Below are 21,772 nucleotides of genomic sequence, written 5' to 3'. Positions count from 1 at the left end.
TATGAATTAAACAATCCAAATACAACAAACGCGCAAAGAAATTAAGAATTAAACTATGTAACAAATAAGTGAGCTAAGAGTATACGACTTGTTGCTGCAGCTGCTTATCCAACGGCGGAAGGGAGCACACCGGCTGTGACCAACCGACACTGGCCGTTCAAAACAAAAACAGAAGGCAGACGACTACGCGAATTTACACTATTCAGGTACTAAAACGCGATGCTACAGCTCTCAAATACTATGACACTCTCGAAATTTATGAATTAAACAATGCAAATACAAAAAACACGCAAAGAAATTAAGAATTACACTATGTAACAAATAAGTGAGGTAAGAGTATACGCAGAATACATCGTTGGATGTCAATGTAACTTCGTGTACATACATCAATGGCAAGTAAGTAAATGATTAGAGCTGCTATTGTCTGTGACTAACAGAAACTGCCACCTGAGTGCTTTAGTGCTTCCAGAATGCATTTTCATTCTGTAGCGGAGCATGCGTTTATCTGAAAGTTCTTGCTGAATCAAAATTCTCTGCCACAACTGCACTCGAAGCTAGGACTTCCGCCTTTCGTAGGCAATTGCTCTACCAACTGAGCTATCCGTGCAATCTGAACAGCTTAAATTCCTCCAGTACCTCATCCCCTACATTCAAAACTTGGGGGAGGCTCTACAGCGAAACTTGCGGGACTAACAGGCCGAAACAAAGAATACCGCGACGACATGGCTTAGCCACAGCCGGGGGATTGTTTCCAGAATGAATTTTCACGCTGCATCTGACGAGAAGTCAAACCTGGGGCATCTTTTGTGCTTATCGTTCATGTTTCACTTCCATACAAGGTCACACTCCAGACAAATACTATTAGAAAATACATCCTAATACCTAGATATATATTAAATGTTTACAATTTTCTCTTTTCAGGAATGCCTTTCTTGATATTGCCAGTCTTAATTTTATATCCTCTCTACTTTGAGTATTGTCAGTTATTTTTCTGCCCTAATAGGGTAACTCATAGACTACTTTTAGTCTCTCATCTGCTAATCTAATTCTATTAGCATCAGCTGATATAATTCTGCTACGTTTGATTCCCATTGTTTTACCATTGTTGACACTCATCTTAAACACTCCTTTTAAGTGAGTATCCATTCCGTTGAACTGGTCTCTTTTTCCGTCTCCTTTGCCGTCCCTGACAGAATTACAATGTCATCGGCCAAGTGTAAGTTTTTATATATTTTTACTAAATTTTAATGCTCTTTTCAAGTTTGTCTTTGGTTTTCTTTCTCAGCTGCCTCACATCAGACTGAATAATACCGAGGAGAAGCTGCTACCTTGTCTCACTCCTTTCTCAAGTTGTTTCCCTTTTATGCCTTTTGACTTTCATACCAGCAACCTGGTTACTGTACAAGTAGATAACTTTTCAATCCCTTCATTCTACCCCTGATACCTTCAGAATTTCAAAGAGTGTAGTCCAGTCAACACTGTCAAAACCGTCCGGTAAATCCCTAAACGGTATGAACCTAGGTTGGCCTTTCTTCAGTCTATCTTCCCAGATAGGTCATATAGTATGGCCTCTTGGCTTCCTACATTTCACCAGAACGGAAAGTGATCTTCCCAGAATCGGCTTCTACCAGTTTTTCCATTTTTATGTAAATAATTTCTCTTAGTATTTTGTAACCACGTCTTATTAATCTGATGGTTTGGTAGTATCATATCTGTCAGTCCCTATCTTCTTTAGAATAGGAAGCACCTGTCTTCTTTAGAATAGGAAGTATTACATTCTTCTTGAAGCTTTAGCGTGTTTCTTCTGTATCATACATCTTACATACAAAGTGGAATAGTGTTGTCATGTCTGGCTCTCCATAGGTTCTTAATAATTCTGAGGGAATTTTGTCTATTCTATGGGTTTCGTTTCGATTAGGCCTTTAAATGTTCTGTGTGATTGTTCTCGCAGTATCATGTCTCCCACCTCATCTTCATTTACTTCCCCTTCTATTTCTATGATATTATTTTCAAGTTTGTTTCCTTTATATCTCTCTTGGGTTCCAACCTTTCCTTCTTCGCTTAATTCGTGCTTGTCATCTGAGGTTTAATATTCGTGCATGTAAATTAGCAAGCAACATTCTTAATAACACCAGTTAAAATAAAAAAAAAATTACTCGGCATACCTGCAGTCTTCTGACTATATCTACAGGTAGTAGAGTAAGGGTCTTCTGAGCAATTTGTAATGTGCATTTTAACAGTGGAACAATTCGAGCTTTTTTGTGGCCCTTGGCGTGTAGTTGGAGGAACCGTTTCGTCTTTCAGTAGCAGTGTTGTAGGGAAACGATTCAGAACCTGGGAAAAATGAGAGTGTAATGGCGACAGGGCTGTGGTCGAGTCCAATCAGTAACTCTGCAGCCTGGCTCAGTTGAGGCATTCACTGCATGATCTCGTAAAGAAACTTACGATAAGTCTCCATGATCCTCTCCCAAATGCGTCAGCCGAGTACATTCTGTAACACACGGGCGCCAGCGTAGTACACCAGTTGCGAATCAAGAGGTTTTCTGATACTGGCGGCTATCGGTAACTACTGTTGTGGTGTGCTATTCACGATTTTGTGCCCCATCTTTGGAAACAAGTTCAGACCATCGTGACTGTAGCTTCAGTATGTGACGTTCTTACCCGTTTCCTTTCCTTATGTTCTGTTCTCCAAGAAGTTGTGCTATTCACGCGAGGAAATTATCAATACTTCCATTAAACTAAGTCAGAGCTTCAAAAATTCTGATTTCAGTGTAACATAAAATACTTAAGATCAGAGTGATTCAAAAAACATGAAAAGGGTTAAAGTGAGGTTAAAGATAAATATTTCCTCACAACAAATCGAATACTTCCTTAGTCGTATGGTTGTAAGCTACAGCGAATGTATATCTGCTGTTATAAGGTAGAAATACCAAGAAACTTGGGTGAATGGTTGCTCTATGACCGGAATATGAAACTAATCTCTATGTAGATGTTCCAGTATATCTCATTAACGTCAAGAGCAATTTTAGCCACACTTGGTAGACGTAGAGCTCAGTACCTGGAGACAATATCCTTTGGTATAAGAGACCTCAAAGACCTCTATTTTTGGGAGTGGTGGTGGTAAAGTGGCGACATGCAAGTATGAGTGAAAAGTGCCCAGAGCAATTTCAGCCAATCGTTATACATGTATAACTCAGTATCTACGAAAATATACTGTAGGAGAAAGGTACATCTAGCGCCAGCAGGAGTGGCTTGGGAGTGGGGACTGGAATGACACAAAACGTTCGAAAAATGCCGACATTAGTCTCGAGTCCGTAGTTTTTGGTATTACTGTGGTTATTGGTGACAGCCCTGATGTCTGATCACCCATAGCGATGTGATGAGAAGGAGAGTGTGGGAAGGAGATGATGTACGATTAATTGAAGGAAATAGCGAGCAACGCCAGGTAATTGGCTAGTTTGGAATAAATATTGTGGACTCACCTGTTTCGTTCGCCAGAATCAAATGTTCAGTCAGCTCCACCGTTCCTCTCGCTTGTGAAGCAATAGACTCACAGCAGCAGGTGAGACTGTACATGCTAATTATGTTCATTACCAAGTATGATACACCTGCGAAGATTTCCTTGTCATTGTGTTTATCCTCATCCAGGAGGATCACCAGAATGCTGAAAATGACCTGCACACTCATTACGAATGCCTGCACTGTCATTGCCGTTATGGGCACAGCGTACTTGTCATTCAAAGAGCTCGCCAGTTTCCTCAGTTTCATGTGAGCTATTTTTATCATTAACAGGTGTTCACAAGACGGAGACGACGTAGTTTGTTGCTTCAGAGAATTCGGCCTTGAAACTGAGAAGTGTCGTCGGCCACTGACCTTCGTTCTGTCCAGCACGCTGAAGGTCTCCAGTTCACTGCGGAACGAGAGCTCGACAGCTTTGGTGAGCATACGCAGTCGGTACCTAATGACCAGACCGAGAATGAAAAACTGTTCATACGCCACGATGATCACTATGATGACGGCTACTGTCATGGCGTTGAAGTCGCTGTCAGATAACACGTCCCACACTATACTTCCCAGGTAAGGAAGCAGCAGGAGCGCGAACGAGGCGGAAGCGTACAGCGCGGTGGCGCGGTTGGCTGCCGACCGGTCGAGGTCCAGGAGGTCGTCGACCCGACGGAGCTCCGCCGCGAAGTTGGCCAGCCAGTCCCCGGGAGCCAGCGACATGGCCAGCACGGAAGCGCAGGCGCCGGCCGTGACGACGGCGCGCGTGAAGATGTGCGGCACGTAGTAGCTGTAGCAGTCCACGTGGTAGCCGCGCGTGCTCCTCACGGCGGCCTCGTACCCCAGGAGGGCGACGCCGGCCGCCACCAGCAGGCTGTAGGCGCGCGAAGCGGCCGCGAGGGGGCGGCGCCGGGGGCGGCAGGGCGGCACCCCCAGCAGCGACGACAGCGCCACGAGCGGCCGCAGCACGCACTCCAGGTCAGTGGTCGCGGCAGGCGGGGCTCTTCTGGGCATCGCGCTCCCTCCGCTCTCTGGCCTGCTGTCCAGCTCCATGCCACGCACACAGCTCTGCAAAATTTATTCCGGTGTTGAGGACGAAGTCGTGGAAAACGTAAGAGTAAAAAATTTTAACAGTCATAGTGAATAAGGCAGAGATTTGAACTTCTGCATGTTCAAAGAAAAAGTGGTCTGTTTCGATGGAAGAAGGGGAGACTGGGTGTAGCAGTCAAATTTTTTTGTTTCAATTTTTTACGCGGTCGCCACCTTAAATATTCGCACTTTTATTTAACGAACTTGTAGTATATATTTATTTAGAATGTTTATAAAAATAATTTATGGCTTCATAATAATTGTGATGAAATTACCATTGCCTTTTCGATCATGCAGTGTTTATGACTACTGTCCCCAGGACTTGGATGGTTGTCACAGGGATCAGAGATGCTTGTCACGTGTTAATGTTACGTGAAAATTGCAGGGGTTTAAAGAAACAAAATCCTTCCTGTATTCATACAAATTACTTCAGGCCACAGGTTGCAATACAGCTATTGTATTTAACACTAATAACATAAACAGAAAGAAAATAATTCTGACGATTGTACACAAAAAGTTCAACAATTCAGTATACGCAAGGAAAAATTACTCAAAAGCTAATATCAGAGGCCCACAACAATAGCCTACATTGAAACCTGTCGATTAATAACAGCCCTAAAATAAAAATAATTGAAACTGTACAATCTGAAAAGTCAGTCTGGCAATTCTGACAAATAAAATGGGCACCTCCGCACGTAAATTTCTCATGTGTGCATTCTTGTCATCTGTACATCGTACCCACATTTTCCTTGGATCTGCTATTGGCAAATGAATTAAGACATACAATACAAAAAAAAGTCATCTCCTTCACTGTTACTGCTTTGAGCTTTCTTTTCTTGTTTCTGCTTTTTAGTTTTATTTTTTCAGCTTGGAAAAGACGCTTCCTGACATCTGTGGAACTTTGCTTTTTTTCCGCTTTCGCGTTCCTCTTACACATGATTGTCCGTGAGGACAGCGGAACATCTCTTTCGGTTATTGTCTTCCTTCGTTGTTTTCTTTCTCCAGCCTTAGGGAAAGGTATGATGTCTTTCGGAGAAACATTAGTAGGCCTAGACTGAGCGTTCTCCAAGCCACTGCGTGAACGCTGCAACTCACAGTTTTCCTGTGTAATTAATTTGGTTCGTGGAGGCCTCCAGTGTTTTAATTTGATTTTCTCCTTCTTCTACCGTGTCAGCACTTAGAGCAGTAGGAGGCCCCTCAGGATATGATCGATTTGATACGAAACTGGGAACAAATTCGTGGTTGCCAAAAATGTCTGTATTGAAAAGGCAAACAAGCCTTGAATCCTGACTGGATGGTGTAAAGGCAACAGGTCATGCAGGAGTCGCTATTCCTGGAAAGTCATATATTGTCATCGTGGAACCTGGGTGATTTAACATACACGAATCATTTGCTGTATTCACGTATTTGTTCAATGTTTCGTATACTCTCCGTTCTGGTGGGAACAGTGAGGAAGAAATGGCAATAAAACAATGCTGTTGTCTTTGGTATAGATAAGCTCATTAATCGACTGATGAGAACTATGATTATGAAGCAAAGGAAGACACGGACAATGTTTATAGCACTTAGCATTACAAACAAAGTGTTTAAAAAATTCGCAGAAATGTTCTTCCATCATCCCTCCAGAAGCGTTATTCGCTTCACGGTAGCCCACGGTCCATCACAAATAAAATGTTCTTTGAAATACACCCGGCGAAAAATTAAGAATGATGGAACCGTAGTTCTGGCTGATAACGTTAGGAGTCCTAATTGACAGATCTTTGTGTCTCTTCATGAACTCAGAAAACCAGTCGGCCCTAGCTTGTCGAGTTTGTCTATTTCGAAAGTTCTTCTAGCCCACTGTAAATAGCTAATTCATAACACAATTTTCGCCCTTCTTTTGGACTGAGACCGAAATATGCAATAGACCCAGCTTTGACATATTCTGCCAAATCAGCTAAAGTAAGTAGGCTACTTCATTCTCCAGATGTTATCCATCCCACTTGCCTGAAACATTAGATTTGGCTGTTGTAATGCCAGTCTCGTCGATTTTTCAAATATCTTTCGATTGAAAATTGTATCGTTTCATAACAGTAGCCAGGTTATCGAAAAAGGCGCCAACGTTAGTTTTATTGAAGCCAGAAGCAGCCCGGGCTAAGCTGATAGCTTCAGGAGTCCTAATTGACAAATCTTTGTGTCTCTTCATGAACAGCAACGAGCCATAACGAAGGTTGTCGGGTAATGTTTATTGTAATCATTTGGAACACTGGACGCAGATTTATTTAACCATTCGAGCCGTTTTCAGCAAAGTGTCTGCGACTTTTATCCTTCCAAAACTTCTAGGCATCTTGATACAGAAAACACCAGAAAGATGGGTTGGTATCAGAATTTGAAACCTAAATACTTTCACGGGGATTTCACCCCGCGTGACAGCCATCTCTGGTTGTTGTGTGACAGACAAACCCGAAGACCGCACATAATATATTGAATTATACGCTACATTGTAAGTAGGCTGTTTAGGTTTTTATGTTGGTAATGCCACGTAGCGGTCTGTATGAAAATCACTGACTGTGCTGTGCAGTCTGTGGCTGGTTTGCATTGTTGGCATATTTGCTACTGTAGTGCTGGGCAGCTAGATGTGACCAGCGCGCAACGTTTCGCAGTTAGAGGTGAGCCGCCAGCATTGGTGGATGTGGGGGAGAGAGATGGCAGAGTTTTGAGAGCGGATGATCTGGACGTGTGTCCGTCAGAAATATATTATGACTTTTGAACACTATTTTGGTAAATACATTGTTTGTTCTCCATCAAAATCTTTCATTTTCTAACTATGCCTATCAGAAGTTAGTGCCTGCAGTAGTTAGAATCTTTTATTTAGTTGGCAGTATTGGCGCTCGCTGTATTGCAGTAGTTCGAGTAACGAAGATTTTTATGAGGTAAGTGATTCATAAAAGGTATAGGTTATTGTTAGTCAGGGCCATTCTTTTGCAGGGATTATTGAAAGGCAAATTGCGTTGCGCTAAAAATATTGTGTGTCAGTTTAGTGTTGATCAGAATAAGAGAGAAATGTCTGATTACGTTCAGTTTTGATCAGCTGTTTGAAAGTCAAATAACGTAGAGGTCTTCCAGCACTGCCATTTATAAATTTTTTCTAAGGGGACGTTTCAACATGGCTGTAGAATCCAGTCATCAGGTCTGTGGTTAAATAGAACGATAATAATGCTAAGAACTGCTAACAGAAAAATATGGAAAGCTGCTCACTTACTCGATGAAAACAACTGAAATTTCACGCAACAGATGCAGAAAGAGTTGCCACTCTTAATTAAGTAGTTCCACCGCAGTGCGACGTTTGGTGGCAGCGTTATCAACTATGAGACAACCAACCCGTGTGACTACCATAACAAGGCTCCCCAATATACTAAATTATCCAGGGAAAAATTAGTACACCTGAAAAGGCGATGTCGATTTTGATCCGATGACAGCATTTGCCACCTGGGTATTGTACATGTACTGATAATGGTTTCAACGTCGTCCGCCAGCAGATAACGTAGCACCTGTGTCTACCCTTTAATAGGGAGTGCTCACAGCCAGAAGGCTCAATGTGATACAAACATGCTAACCAAGCAGGCAGCCATGCCTCGTAGACGCACTCATGCTTCCTACAGCCAAGTTTGAAAGGAATCAAACTGTGACCTTACTAGTGGCGGGACGGTCCTTTCGGAGAAATGTCGCACAAGTGGGGCGAGCTGCGTCAGTTGTGCAGCGATGCTGGTGTCGGTGGTCACGTGAACACTCTCACACCCGCAGACGAGGTTCTGGACGTCTACGCAGCGCAGCCGTCCACCAGAACCGTCGTATTGTAAGGACAGCAGTGGCAGTTCGCGCAGCTACTACAGCACAGGTAAGAGAGCTTGTGAGCACAGGTGTGTCAGCACAAACCGTTACAAACCGGTTATTACCTGACCTCTAGGCCGCCTTCCACTCATGCCACAGCTCGACTAGTGCCATCAGAGGATCACTTGGAAGGTGGAATGGCGCACCATGGTCTTCAACGACGAAAGCAGGTTTTGTCTGCGCGCAAGTGATGGCCGTTTCCATGTACGACGTAGAGCTGGTGAGCCTATCTAACACCAATCAATGACAGTTAATTTATATTATATGCATGTGATTTCCGTACGCCTTTCTGGCACGGTCAGAGCGATAACTGGACACACTCATTCGCGGTGATGTCTTCTCGTGAATGACTTGTGAGAAGACAAAGATTTCCCTTTCACCTAACCGTCGTGGACTTCGCCAAGAATCAACCTGTCATTAGTTTATCATTGTTCTACATTTACAATTTGCAGTTTTCCTTTCTCTGACTTTCATCGATCACGATAATGCCCTATTTTTTTGGTCACGTCCATGTATGGGATCACAGGGATTCTTGTAACAAAATGAGGCCAATTTGGACTGATATTTCATGCAAGTAGTTACACGAACCTCTTTCCAGTTGTTGAATATTCAGTGTTTTTTGAAGAATCAATAGTCAGGACTTATTTACTAGGGCCATCCCATTCATATCTTTATTTGATTGTGCGACAGATTAATGTGAGCATCTGAGTTCATGGAAAGCGAAGTCACTGCATCCCATCCCATCCGATGCAGCTCATAGCGACACCCAAAACGCTTGTCAACCACGATTGGCGTCTTTCAGGTTTTCCTTTCCAATCGTCGGCTAACTGAAGGGGCCATGAAATCTCAGCCCAGTCACCTGAAAATGGACAGACTTCGAGATCTCCCGTCCTTCGTATGTTGCGAGTCTGGAACATTGCTGACATCCCGTCGTCTTTTGGAATTTGTACACAGCCCTCGTGCTCCTCACCAGACCCCTAACACGTAAAAAATCATACGCCTCTTTTCAAATGTCTTTGATGATGAAATTACGGCTCATTTGGTCCTTCAAACCAGTTCAGATATAAAACAACTTTGAAAACAACGTTGGAATGCACTTAAAAAATAATGTCATACTCGTCGAAAATCGTTTTTCTTTACCATCCACGAAACTGTCTCAAATGCACAGAGATTCAAAAAGTGAATCACCCAGTTCGCAACAATACTTCAGAAGAAATACCTAATGTATACTGCCGGGAAAAACTGGTACACCTAGAAAGACGACGTCGATTTTGTTCCGATGAAGGTGTATGCTGCCAGGGGGGTAGCTACAAGAGTGCCATCTGCGTCTACCCTTCGATAGGGAACGCTCACAGCCAAAGTGTTCGGTGTGGTGCAGACATGTGAAGCAAGCATAAACCATGCCACAGAGATGCTCTCGTGCTTTCTACAACCAACAGAGCGAGTTTGAAAGGGGTCAAATTGTGGCTTTCGGAGTGGCGGAATCGTCATTTCGGAAAATTGCCGCACAGCTTGGACGTGCTGCGTCAGTTGTGCAGCGATGCTGGTATCAGCGTTCACGTGGACATTCTCACACCCTCAGACGAGGTAGTGGACGTCCACGCATCACAAACGCCCACCAAGATCGTCGTACAATAGGGGCACCCGTGGCATATCGCATAGCTACCACGGCACAGGTGAGCGTGCTTGTGAGCCCAGGCGTGTCAACACGAACTGTTGCGAACCAGTTATCAGCAGTGGCACTATTGGCATGTACACTTCCAGTCCGTCTTCCACGCACGCCATAGTATGGAGGTACACGGCTCGACTTGTGCTATCAGAGGATTAATTGGAAGATGTAATGGCGCGCTGTGGTCTTCTGTGATGAAAGCCGATTATGCTTGCACGCAAGCGATGGTCGTTTTCGAGTATGACGTACACATGAAGAGCACTGTCTCATCGAGTGCATTTGTCCAAGACGTACTGGCCTTACTCGTTCACCTTTGTTGTTTCTGGGGGGGACTGTAACCAGCTCTCGGTATGTGCAGAATGTTGTAAGACCCGCTGTTTTGCCGTTCTTGCAACAGGATGATGAAGTGTTGTTCCAGCAGGATAATGCACGCCCACACGTTGCCTGTGAAACACAACATGCTCTTCAGACGTGGAGCAGCTTCTCTTGCCAGTGTAACCTCCGAACTTGTCTCCAGTCGAGTGTGGGATATGATGCACCGGAAAGCCACTCGTCAACCAACAACTCTTACAGAACTACGCGAAAAGATCGAGCAGCGGTGGTATATCTCAGGACAGTATTCGCTGTCTGTCAGCCCCTGCTTTGCTGCCCTTGCAGGCTACACCACGTACTAATATGGGAGTTTCAGCATCAGTCGATACATAGTACCTCAGAACCGCTTGTGCTATTGATCTGTAATCTAATCATTTTATGTCCTACGTAAGCACTGTTGTAACGATAAAGTGAGCTCGTAACCTCTAAAAGGGTGTAAATTTTTTGCCAGGGTATAAACCGTTGAAAAAGCATCGCCTAACATGTAAAAAAAATAGTAAAAATTTGGTCCTGAGAAAGTCGGGAACTGTGGATCGCCGCAGATTGTGTGTATAGGGAATCAGGCAGGCATGTGGCCTCTGGAGCTGACGAAATGATGGCAATGAGGCTGTAGGTATGTAGCTGTCTAATGTATGGAATCAGCACAGTAAGATTGGGCGACGTGGTGACGGCAGAAAACAGCTGTTCTATTTGCAAATGTGTATGATCATATTGTGATCGAAGTTTCCTAATTTGTTGCTGTATCACCATAAAATGTACAATTTATTTACAAGGAGTGTTGTGCAACTCGCAGTCATGCAACACGGCGGAAGAAAAGTAGTGGTGAAAAGTTCCTTAGTTACATGGACAAGAGATGACTGTCACACATTGTCAGTGTCAGTCGGTTTCATACGCGATTTGAACTGCTGATATAACGGAACCACCTCTGTCCAAAACTACACGTCTCACACGCTGCAGGTCAAACACCACATTGAGTTGTCGGCGCACTTGCCACCTTGCACCTGCAAAGGAACAACCCTAGTCTTGTCGGCTTGACTGCTTAATGAGGGCAATTTGCAGTATTCGCATTACGTCAAATTACTACCTGGGTGCCGCTGTCAACCTGAGAGCCAATGGCCACCTAGTTACCGAAACCGTGGGAGCTTCGACAAGCAGCGTACATGACATTTGTCGCAACAATATCACAAAAAACCCGCTTTGACAGGTATAAATCCTGGCCATCCAGCCAAGCAGATCATCTATTGAATAGGCGGGTCAGCAAGTCGCCGTTCATCACAGTGTCGGCTTCAACATTCGGGTCGCTGACACAACCGACTGCCAGATGGTTCAGCTACCTCCGAATGGGCCGAGCGTCGAACTAAGTCCCTCCATGCCATCAAGACACTGGTGCGCCCGCCAGAACCACCTGCCGCCAAACAGATGGTAGACCAGGGAGTGGTATGCAGCTCCTGATGTAGCTCGGCTACCTGCCGGGAAGCTTTAGCACGCGAGGTTGCTCTGTGGTTGGCAGCCATTGATGTCTTGATGACAAAGATTGCTGCGCGAGGTCCACAAGAGTGGCACTTGACCACGCCATGGAACATGGATGGTGTGGATCGACGCCATTCTGTACCACAAGACGAGGGTGCACACCTGTGGCTGCTAAGCGTGTTGAAACAATGAGTTTTCAAGGACCCCTTCTGTGTTGCTGCAGCCTCTGATGGACTCCTATGGACCATTCCAACCCACTGAACCCACAACAGCGGTGGGAGTGTTGTATGACATCCTGTCAAACCCTGAGAATGGTTCTTCAACCAACCCTTCCTTGCACACCAGGCCACTATAGTTTTGGAGCCAGAAGCAAGATTTTCAAAAGTGCTATGACTGTCAACAATCCAGTAAGTAGCTGTATATCCAGTTCATAACAGCTTGTTGAGTGGTTTGGTGTATTGTTCCTGGATCTGTGTCTGTCCTTTCCTCTCTGTCCTATTTATTTCATTATGTTAGGTACAGTTTCTGTTGTGGTACTTGGCAGGGGCCAAAGAATAAACCAATGAAATCGGTTGTTTGCACATTGTGTAACCTACTACATCGTGTTTGCACATTGTGTAACCTACTACATCGTGTGGCACCATGCACCAAGTCACATGACATGGTATGTTGGGGACGCTAGCAAAGCGGGCGCTACGCCAGACAGTGTAAGGAGAAAGTTTAGTTGAGACTGTGAAGGCTGTGGGTACCCCAGAGAAGATTAGAATAGTGCTGTAATGGTAGAATAATGTAAGCGTAATTTATAAAAAGCAGTGTTGTCAAGTAAGTTATAAATTTAGGAGTACTTTAGGAGCGTTCGCTAGTAGATTTGTGATATGATATCCATGGCGTGCCTCAGTCTTGTACAGAACATTTCTCTTCCTTTCTGTTTCTGTGCCGCACTGCTTCAGCATTGATCGGTGGTTCTATTCTCTAGTGAAATAGTTGAAAGCCGTGATGAACAGCTGACGGGATAAAAGTAGATTAGTGTTACAACAGCATCTTATGGTTCGAGTTCTTCTTTGTCTTATCATCAAGCAGAACTATCAGAACCAGTTTAAGGCACAATGCGGGAACGTATAGTGTATCAGGGAATTACTACGGGAAAAAAGTGTTAGAAGGCATCATGGAATTGAATTAGGTGGCACAGGCTGTAGCTGGTAGAGTCTCTGTGGTTAACTAAATATATTAATAGTACTGCAGAGCTCATGAATTACGATTCGCTGGGCGGGTCTCTCACAGCTAGTTACGTATAGAGTCCAAGCGATAGTTCTTCGGACACTGTGACCACAAATACGTCTGTAGTGAATTTATGACTGATTTGTTCTTGTAAATAGTTCATGTTAAGCTCTTCATCCCGAAGTTGTCTGCTTGTCTCACAACATAATGATAAGGCGTCATAGGCTACAAGGATAATATGGGTGGCGGGAGGTGAGGAAACTAACTTGCTGAACGTGAGTTATACATAGATGAACTAGGATTCTCGTCACGAAGGATAGCACGTGGAGAAGAATAGGTACGAAGTTTTGTGATGTTTGTGGGGATACTGTTACATGCTTCGTCCCCGATTCCCTAAAACGCCTATCCCTATGAAAAGATTCGACACAGCCGCCGATGGACTAGTCAGAGACGTAGACTGTAAGAGCTTTCTGGACTACTCAGTGAGACACCTTTGACGATATTACAGGAAACAAGGAGGAAAATGCTTAAAAGTATGAAGTGAGCAAAATTCGGAGGATAACATACCTGAGTTATTCAGGTACCTGTTAGCAAGTCTATTGCTCGTTTCCAGGGACATCCAGTGATTGAAACCTTACAAACAGTAGAAAAATTGTAAGTATGGGTATCTGTTTTAGGCTTTGAAGTGTTGCCGAAGGGCTGTTATACGTGCTGTGACACTAGGACTAAGAGGATTAATTAGTTCAAGTATAGCCATTTGCTTAACTTCACCGTTGTTACTCATTTAGATATCTCTCATTCTGATGTTGATGCGACAATTTAGAGGACCAACCACGTGAAAAGGCTTTGGTAAAAGAAGTTTAATATTTTAGCATTCTGTGTGTAATCTTCCATTTCGATGTCATTGTGGATACGGAGTGTCTGGGCAGGTAGCTTCGATCCGTTAACTGAATTAACATAAGACCAAAACTTCTTAGGATTTTCTGTCAGACCAATTGACAGAATTTTACTCTCTAATTCGTTGAACTCTTCACGCATGGTTCTCTTCATGTTAATTTGACTTCGTTCAGTTTCTGTTTGTATGTCAGGCTCTGGCTGTGTTTAAATTTGTAGCGAAGATCTCTTTGCTCCGGCTGGTCCAGGTGGAGGTTCGAGTCCTCCCTCGGGCATGGATGTGTGTGTTTGTCCTTAGGATAATTTAGGTTAAGTATTGTGTAAGGTTAGGGACTGATGACCTTAACAGTTGTTCCCATAAGATTTCACACACATTTGAACATTTTTTTCTCTTTGCTCTCGGAGCAGCTGTGCAACACGGCTGTCGAAATTCGGTGTGTCTTTGTCATCCATTACAACTTTGCTGGGCACCTACTCGTCCAAGGTGTATTACTCTTGAACGTTGTCGGCTTACACTCAACAGTTTCAGTGCTGGATACGGAAGTTTCACTTAAAAAGTTCAGTTCAATACTAGCAATCCAGTAAAAAATTATGAATCGCACATCGTCAGTTTTGAAGCAGAAAGAACGGCTGACGCAGACCACTGCAATATACGGCCGGCCGAAGTGGCCGTGCGGTTAAAGGCGCTGCAGTCTGGAACCGCAAGACCGCTACGGTCGCAGGTTCGAATCCTGCCTCGGGCATGGATGTTTGTCATGTCCTTAGCTTAGTTAGGTTTAACTAGTTCTAAGTTCTAGGGAACTAATGACCTCAGCAGTTGAGTCCCATAGTGCACAGAGCCATTTTTGAACTGCAATATACGCAAGTTTGTGATGTCTTGACTCCTGGATTACGCAAGTTCGTAGGAGCAGTCAAAGGCGCCCTACACATTTATCGATTTTATAAAATTCTATTGCACTGACATTTCATGGCCTGGGAACATGCAAAACACAATTTTGTGCTGCTGACTTATTGTGACGCTAAGCACGAAATACACTACTGGCCATTAAAATTGATACACCAAGAAGAAATGCAGATGATAAACGGGTATTCATTGGACAAATATACTATACTAGAACTGATATGTGATTATATTTTCACGCAATTTTGGTGCATAGATCCTGAGAAATCAGTACCCAGAACAACCACCTCAGGCCGTAATAACGGCCTTGATACGCCTGGGCATTCAGTCAAACAGAGCTTGGATGGCGTGTACAGGTACAGCTGCCCATGCAGCTTCAATACGATACCACAGTTCATCGAGAGTAGTGACTGGCGTATTGTGACCAGCCAGTTGCTCGGCCACCATTGACCAGACGTTTTCAGTTGGTGGGAGATCTGCAGAATGTGCTGGCCAGAGCAGCAGTCACCATTTTCTGTATCCAGAAAGACCCGTACAGGACCTGCAACATGCGGTCGTGCTTTATCCTGCTGAATTGTAGAGTCTCGCAGGGATCGAATGAAGGGTAGAGCCACGGGTCGTAACACATCTGAAATGTAACGTCCACTGTTCAAAGTGCCGTGAATGCGAACAAGAGGTGACCGAGACGTGTAACCAATGGCACCCCATACCATCACGCCGGGTGATACGCCAGTATGCCGATGACGAATACACGCTTCAAATGTGCGTTCGCTGCTGTGTCGCCAAACACGGATGCAACCATCATGATGCTGTACACAGAACCTGTATTCGTCAGAAAAAGTGACGTTTTGCCTTTCGTGCACCCAGATTCGTCCTTGAGTACACCATCGCAGGCGCTCCTGTCTGTGATGCAGCGTCAAGGGTGACCGCAGCCGTGGTCTCCGAGCTGATAGTCCATGCTGCTGCAAACGTCGTCGAACTGTTGGTGCAGATGGTTGTTGTCTTGCAAACGTCCCCATCTGCTGTCTCAGGGATCGAGACGTGGCTGCACGATCCGTTACAGCCATGCGGATAAGATGTCTGTCATCTCGACTGCTAGTGATACGAGGCCGTTGCGATGCAGCACGGCGTTCCGTATTACCCTCCTGAACCCACCGATTCCATATTCTGTTAACAGTCATTGGATCTCGACCAACGCGAGCAGCAATGTTGCAATACGATAAACCGAAATAGCGGTCGGAAACGTCGGAAAAGTCGGAAACGTGATGGTACGCATTTCTCCTTTAGACGAGGCATCACAACAACGTTTCAGCAGGCAACGCCGGTCAACTGCTGTTTGTGTATGAGAAATTGGTTGGAAACTTTCCTCATGTCAACACGTTGTAGGTGTCGCCACCGGCTCCAACCCTGTGTGAATGCTCTGAAAAGCTAATCATTTGCATATCGCAGGGTCTTCTTCCTGTTGGTTAAATTTGGCGTCTGTAGCACGTCATCTTCGTGGTGTAGCAATTTTAATGGCCAGTAGTGTATTTTTCTTTATTTAAAAAATTATTTGTGCGTTGTAGTCGGTAGGCATGCGACAGCGTGCGCTACGTCGTAACTTCCAAAACGCCGCGCATAAAATCGATATTTTCCGCGACACATTCCACGGTTTCTGTTGGTGATAGAAAGGTAGAGATAAATGTTTTGGCTATCCCTTTGGCTATGCTTCGTTTGTAAAACCAACAGAGAGACCGTCCAACTGTACTATCCTACGGCACAGTGTCAAAAATCCACCCAGATTTAATGAAACTGACAGAGCTTACCTTAACCATTACAAATTCGAAAATTGAGTTCAGATCGGAACTTTCTGAATCATTCTCGCTAAAAACTGCTTTAAGCTGGGGAGGTGGCCTCTCACCACTTCTTTTTAATTATGCCCATGAATATATGGTGAGGGAATGGTACAAGGACAATCCAAAGAACATTGAGCTTGGAACAGAAAAACATGAAATGAAGCAGAACTGTTTAGGATTTACTGGTGAACTCATTCTCCTCGCCAGCACCATTCAAGAAACCAAACAACAAGGACAATCATTGCAGGAAATAGCCCACAGCATTGCCCTTAAAATATCGTTTGAAAAAAAAAAAAAAAAAAAACAGAAATAATGCTAACGGAACCGCCACTGGCAAACAAAATCAGAACTGGAGAATACGACAAAAAAATTATTGAAAAGTTTAAATACTAGGGAGAATTAATAACAGACAACCCGAATGAGAAACCATCAGGTCACAGTAGAATACTGCATACAAATTGATTAAAACTCATGATGTTAGGAAGAACACATATAACAAAACATGCCTCATAATAGCCACTTAACAAACACTACAAAATAGTCACACAGCCGCATATAAAATATGCTAGAGAAACTATATTTGAAACAACCAACATTATAGCAATAGCTATACCACTCAAAATAGGAACAAGGATACTCAGAACATGTATAAATACAAAATACGAAAAAGACAGTGTTTCGAGTTTAGCTTCAAATAAAACAGTTCACAAAGATTAAAACTAGCGACAAGTACAATAAAAAGAACCTATCTCTTTCCTAGGACATCTGATGAGGACAACGAATTAGCAGGAGAATAATTGAGAAGTTGTGGAATAGTAAGGGCGGCATTAGATGGATTGCAGAGATCAAGGAAGATATGGTAAAATTACAGTCTATGGTGGAGGACTTGAAAAGCAAGACGGATGGGCTCAAGATACTTCAGGGCAAACATACCACAATACCAATAAAAATTAACAAACAGAGAATGGCAAGTGTGATTTCGGATGAGGAGAGAAGGGCACATCAGAAACAATGAAAGAGTATTGACCAACAAAAAACAGAAGAACCTAATTCATAATTATGACAAAAGTAGATGAACAGGATAAAATTTTCAATATTACAAATTTTCTCCAGCTTAGGCAAATGGAGCAAATCAGTTGGTTCTTTATGAATTGGATGTGGTGTGCTGTGCGCCTTAACGGGTTTATGGAGGCACCATTTAGTACATGGGTGGTTCCTGAGAAAGCCCAAAAAACATGGTTTTTGGGTACCAAAATGTAGCTACGGATTCCAAGCTGGCTTTGCACACAAATGGCTGCAATTTTGCGACTTATTCCTAAGATCCCGACCGCGAGCAAACACGAAAATTTTCTTGGAATCTAACCATTTGTCAGAGACAGAAGTTCAAAGTAGCCTCTCTTGAACACGTAAAATACGCACATAAAATCCGTTGTGAGGCGAAAATGTAGTTTGGTTTTTAAAGTGACACAGCTCAGAGAAATATGCTGTAAAGTGTTTCCGTTATCAACAGAAGGGTTCTAGGAACCCCATGTTGTAGTAATGAAACACATGCACATAAAATCCCATCTGAGGTGCACAATTGTATACATGCTGGTGCAGGCTGTCGCCAGCACACCGATCGGCAGAGAGGTTATGAGAAGATCGATATTAGGCACTGGAGCAAGTGCACCTCTCAGGAGAGAGGCCAAAGACAGACTCACAAGCGATGCGTTTCCAGCATCCTCTTGATCGCCAGTATTTAGATAGCCGCCATGGTCCCGAAGGCCCAATCAGTCACAGGCAGCCAGGCCTCCCACAGTCGCAGTCGCAGTTAGCTCACTTAGTAGCTCAGTCACTATTCTAGTTGGTGCCTGTCAGTTTACATTCCCGGCTATGAGGGTGTATTGTTTATAGTGGGACTTGTACTTCACCAGCAGTGAGGCTAACATGGACTATTACGGAAGAGCTTGTACCACAACAACTTGTTTTGTGCAGTTTTGTTGTAGAAAGAAGATACTGGCTACCAAACAACGTCCTCTCTTTGCTTCCCAAAGTACAAGACTCGACGTTGGCAACGACAGCACAAAAGGATAGTTTTGCATTATTTCAGCTTCACTTAAGTAAAATATAAAAATTTTACTGACCCATAAGTTCTTTTCGCATGGGTCACGTGTCTTTCTATAGCAGAGGGAAGAAGAGAACCAGCGGCAAAACGCTCTATCGGAGCACAAAAAAGGTAAATGCTCCTGTCTATTAAAAGGTTCTGACTGAAAGTTAGATACCAGCTACCTCGGTCTATCTTCCTAAGCACCTTCAAAATTTTTCCCAAGATTTTTAGCATGCGAACACATTCGCGATTTTTAGTGTTGATACAGATGGAAACAGTGACAGTGGGAAAGAAATGAAAAAGTAATAAATACCGGAAGGTCGTAGACCATGGTAGTGGTATAGAAAGAGCGAACGAGACAATGGCAGTGTAAGAGAAAGAGAAGGACCCAGTGGCAGTGGAACATAGTTAACAGTGAGAGAACAGTGCTAGGAAAAGAGTGAAGGAGACAATTACAGTGCGACAGGAAGAAAGAGAAGGAGACAGTTGAAGTGGGTGAGAGTCAGTGACAGTGAGACACAGGCACTGTACAATTATAGCGAGGAAGAGAAAGATAGTGACAGTGGGAAGGGACAGCAGCAGTGGGAAGGAGTAAATGAGATCGTAGCAATAAGAGAGAACAAGAGGCAGACACTGACAGTGAGAGGAGACAGTAGCAGTAGAGCAGAAGGGAGTAGACTATGCCTGTGACACAGGGGCAGTGGGGGTTAGAGATACACAAAGAAATAGTGACAATGAGTTGCGCTGAATGAGTGAACGAAAGAGGGCAAGCGGGAGTGGATAGGTATCAGCGACTTACAGCAATGGACTGATGGGTGTGAGCGAGCTACAATTTGCGGAGATTGTGGGAGTGAGAGGTGAGATGCGTGTTAAAAAGGATGCGAATATGCTCGCACGTCAAAATTTTTAAAGGCGTTGAGGAAGGTGGAATGACGCAGCTGGCATCCCGCTTTACAGCCAGAGTCTTTTAATGAAAAATAACTTATTAATATTTTTGTGTTCCGATAGAAGCGTTTTTCCGCTAATATAATTAGGAGTATCGAACAATTCACTAAGGGATGTCGAGGCTCGAAGTATTGGTCCACTGATCGTGACCGGGCCAACTATCTCACGAAATAAGCGGCAAACGAAAAAACTACAAAGAACGAAACTTATCTAGCTTCAAGGGGGAAACCAGATGGCGCTATGGTTGGCCCGCTAGATGGCGCTGACATAGGTCAAACGGATATCGATTGCGTTTTTTTAAAAAATAGGAACCCCCATTTTTTATTACATATTCGTGTAGTACGTAAAGAAATATGATTGTTTTAATTGGACCACTTTTTTCGCTTTGTGATAGATGGCGCTGTAATACTCACAAACATATGGCTCACAATTTTACACGAAATACAGAACGTAGTTACGTTTCAACATTTTATTTCGGTTGTTCCATTGTGATACTTGTACCTTTTTGAACTTATCATTTCTGAGAACGCATGCTGTTACAGCGTGACTACCTGTAAATACAACACTAATGCAATAAATGATCAAAATGATGTCCGTCAACCTCAACGCATTTGGCAATACGTGTAACGACATTCCTCTCAACAGCGAGTAGTTCGCCTTCTGTAATGTTCGCACATGCATTGACAGTGCGCTGACACATGTTGTCAGGCGTTGTCGGTAGATCACGATACCAAATATGTAGTATCGGCAGACTTGCCAACACTACGCACACTAATTGAAAGAGGCGGCCAAGATGCAGGCGCTAACTCACGAAGGATGGAGTGAGGTCTGAAACAGGATACGTAATGAATGCTATAAAGAAAAGTACGTAGCTCCTCGAATACTTAACTTTAATCCATCCTTTGTATACATCGTTCTTGATGAGACATCTGGAGATTGTGGCGATACAAGTGAGACACTTTAGATACAAGCTATCTAAGGCTAATGGCGCCTTGCTAGGTCGTAGCCATGGACTTAGCTGAAGGCTATTCTAACTGTCTCTCGGCAAATGAGAGAAAGGCTTCGTCAGAGTAGTCGCTAGCAACGTCGTCGTACAACTGGGCGAGTGCTAGTACGTCTCTCGAGACCTGCCGTGTGGTGGCGCTCGGTCTGCGATCCTGACAGTGGCGACACGCGGGTCCGACATGTACTAATGGACCGCGGCCGATTTAAAGCTACCACCTAGCAAGTGTGGTGTCTGGCGGCGACACCACAAAATATCCTTCAACTTTCCCCACAGAAAGAAATACGGGGATGTCAGACCCGGTGAACGCGCGGGCCAAGGTATGGTGCTTCAACGACCAATCCACCTGTCATGAAATATGCTATTCAGTACCGCTTCAACCGCACGCGAGCTATGTGCCGGATATCCATTATGTTGGAAGTACATCGCCATTCTGTCATGCAGTGAAACATCGGGCATGGATGTGTGTGATGTCCTTAGGTTAGTTAGGTTTAAGTAGTTCTAAGTTCTAGGGGACTGATGACCACAGATGTTAAGTCCCATAGTGCTCAGAGCCATTTGAACCATTTTTTTAAACATCTTGTAGTAACATCGGTAGAATGATGTGTCGGCAGCTGGGCCAACACCTTGTAGATAGAGGTGGCTTAATGCACGCTAGACTAACGCAGACGGGCGTGAAGTGCTGGAACAGGATACGTAATTGATGCTATGAAGAAAAGAACGGAGATTCTCATATACTTATCTTTAATGTCTTCTTGTACATCTCTATGGTGAACACAAGTGAGACTCTAATTACAATCACTGTAAGACTAATGGCGCCTTGCTAGTTCGTAGCCATTAACTTAGCTGAAGGCTATTCTGTCTCTCGGCTAATGAGAGAGAAAGGCTTCGTACGTCTAGTCGCTAGCACTGTCGTCCG

At 44.0% G+C, this 21,772-nt stretch overlaps 1 protein-coding gene and 1 long non-coding RNA gene across 3 annotated transcripts in view; both read right to left on the bottom strand.

The window, feature by feature from the left end:
• LOC126234815 (uncharacterized) overlaps positions 1 to 4,313 on the bottom strand; it is a 37,699-nt gene extending 33,386 nt beyond the window's left edge. The window contains exon 1 of the mRNA XM_049943562.1: positions 3,483 to 4,313. Within this exon, the coding sequence (XP_049799519.1) occupies positions 3,483 to 4,224 (742 nt within the window). The 5' untranslated portion in view covers positions 4,225 to 4,313. The remainder of the gene's footprint in view (positions 1 to 3,482) is intronic.
• Positions 4,314 to 4,410: 97 nt separating this feature from the next.
• Positions 4,411 to 21,772, bottom strand: part of LOC126234816 (uncharacterized) — a 173,932-nt gene continuing 156,570 nt past the window's right edge. For both annotated transcript variants that reach the window (XR_007544781.1, XR_007544780.1), the window contains exon 3: positions 4,411 to 4,569. This is a non-coding gene — a long non-coding RNA (uncharacterized LOC126234816). The remainder of the gene's footprint in view (positions 4,570 to 21,772) is intronic.

Source organism: Schistocerca nitens, chromosome 2, assembly GCF_023898315.1.
Source record: "Schistocerca nitens isolate TAMUIC-IGC-003100 chromosome 2, iqSchNite1.1, whole genome shotgun sequence".
Classification (NCBI taxonomy): domain Eukaryota; kingdom Metazoa; phylum Arthropoda; class Insecta; order Orthoptera; family Acrididae; genus Schistocerca; species Schistocerca nitens.
This window is presented reverse-complemented; position numbering and strand designations above follow the sequence as displayed.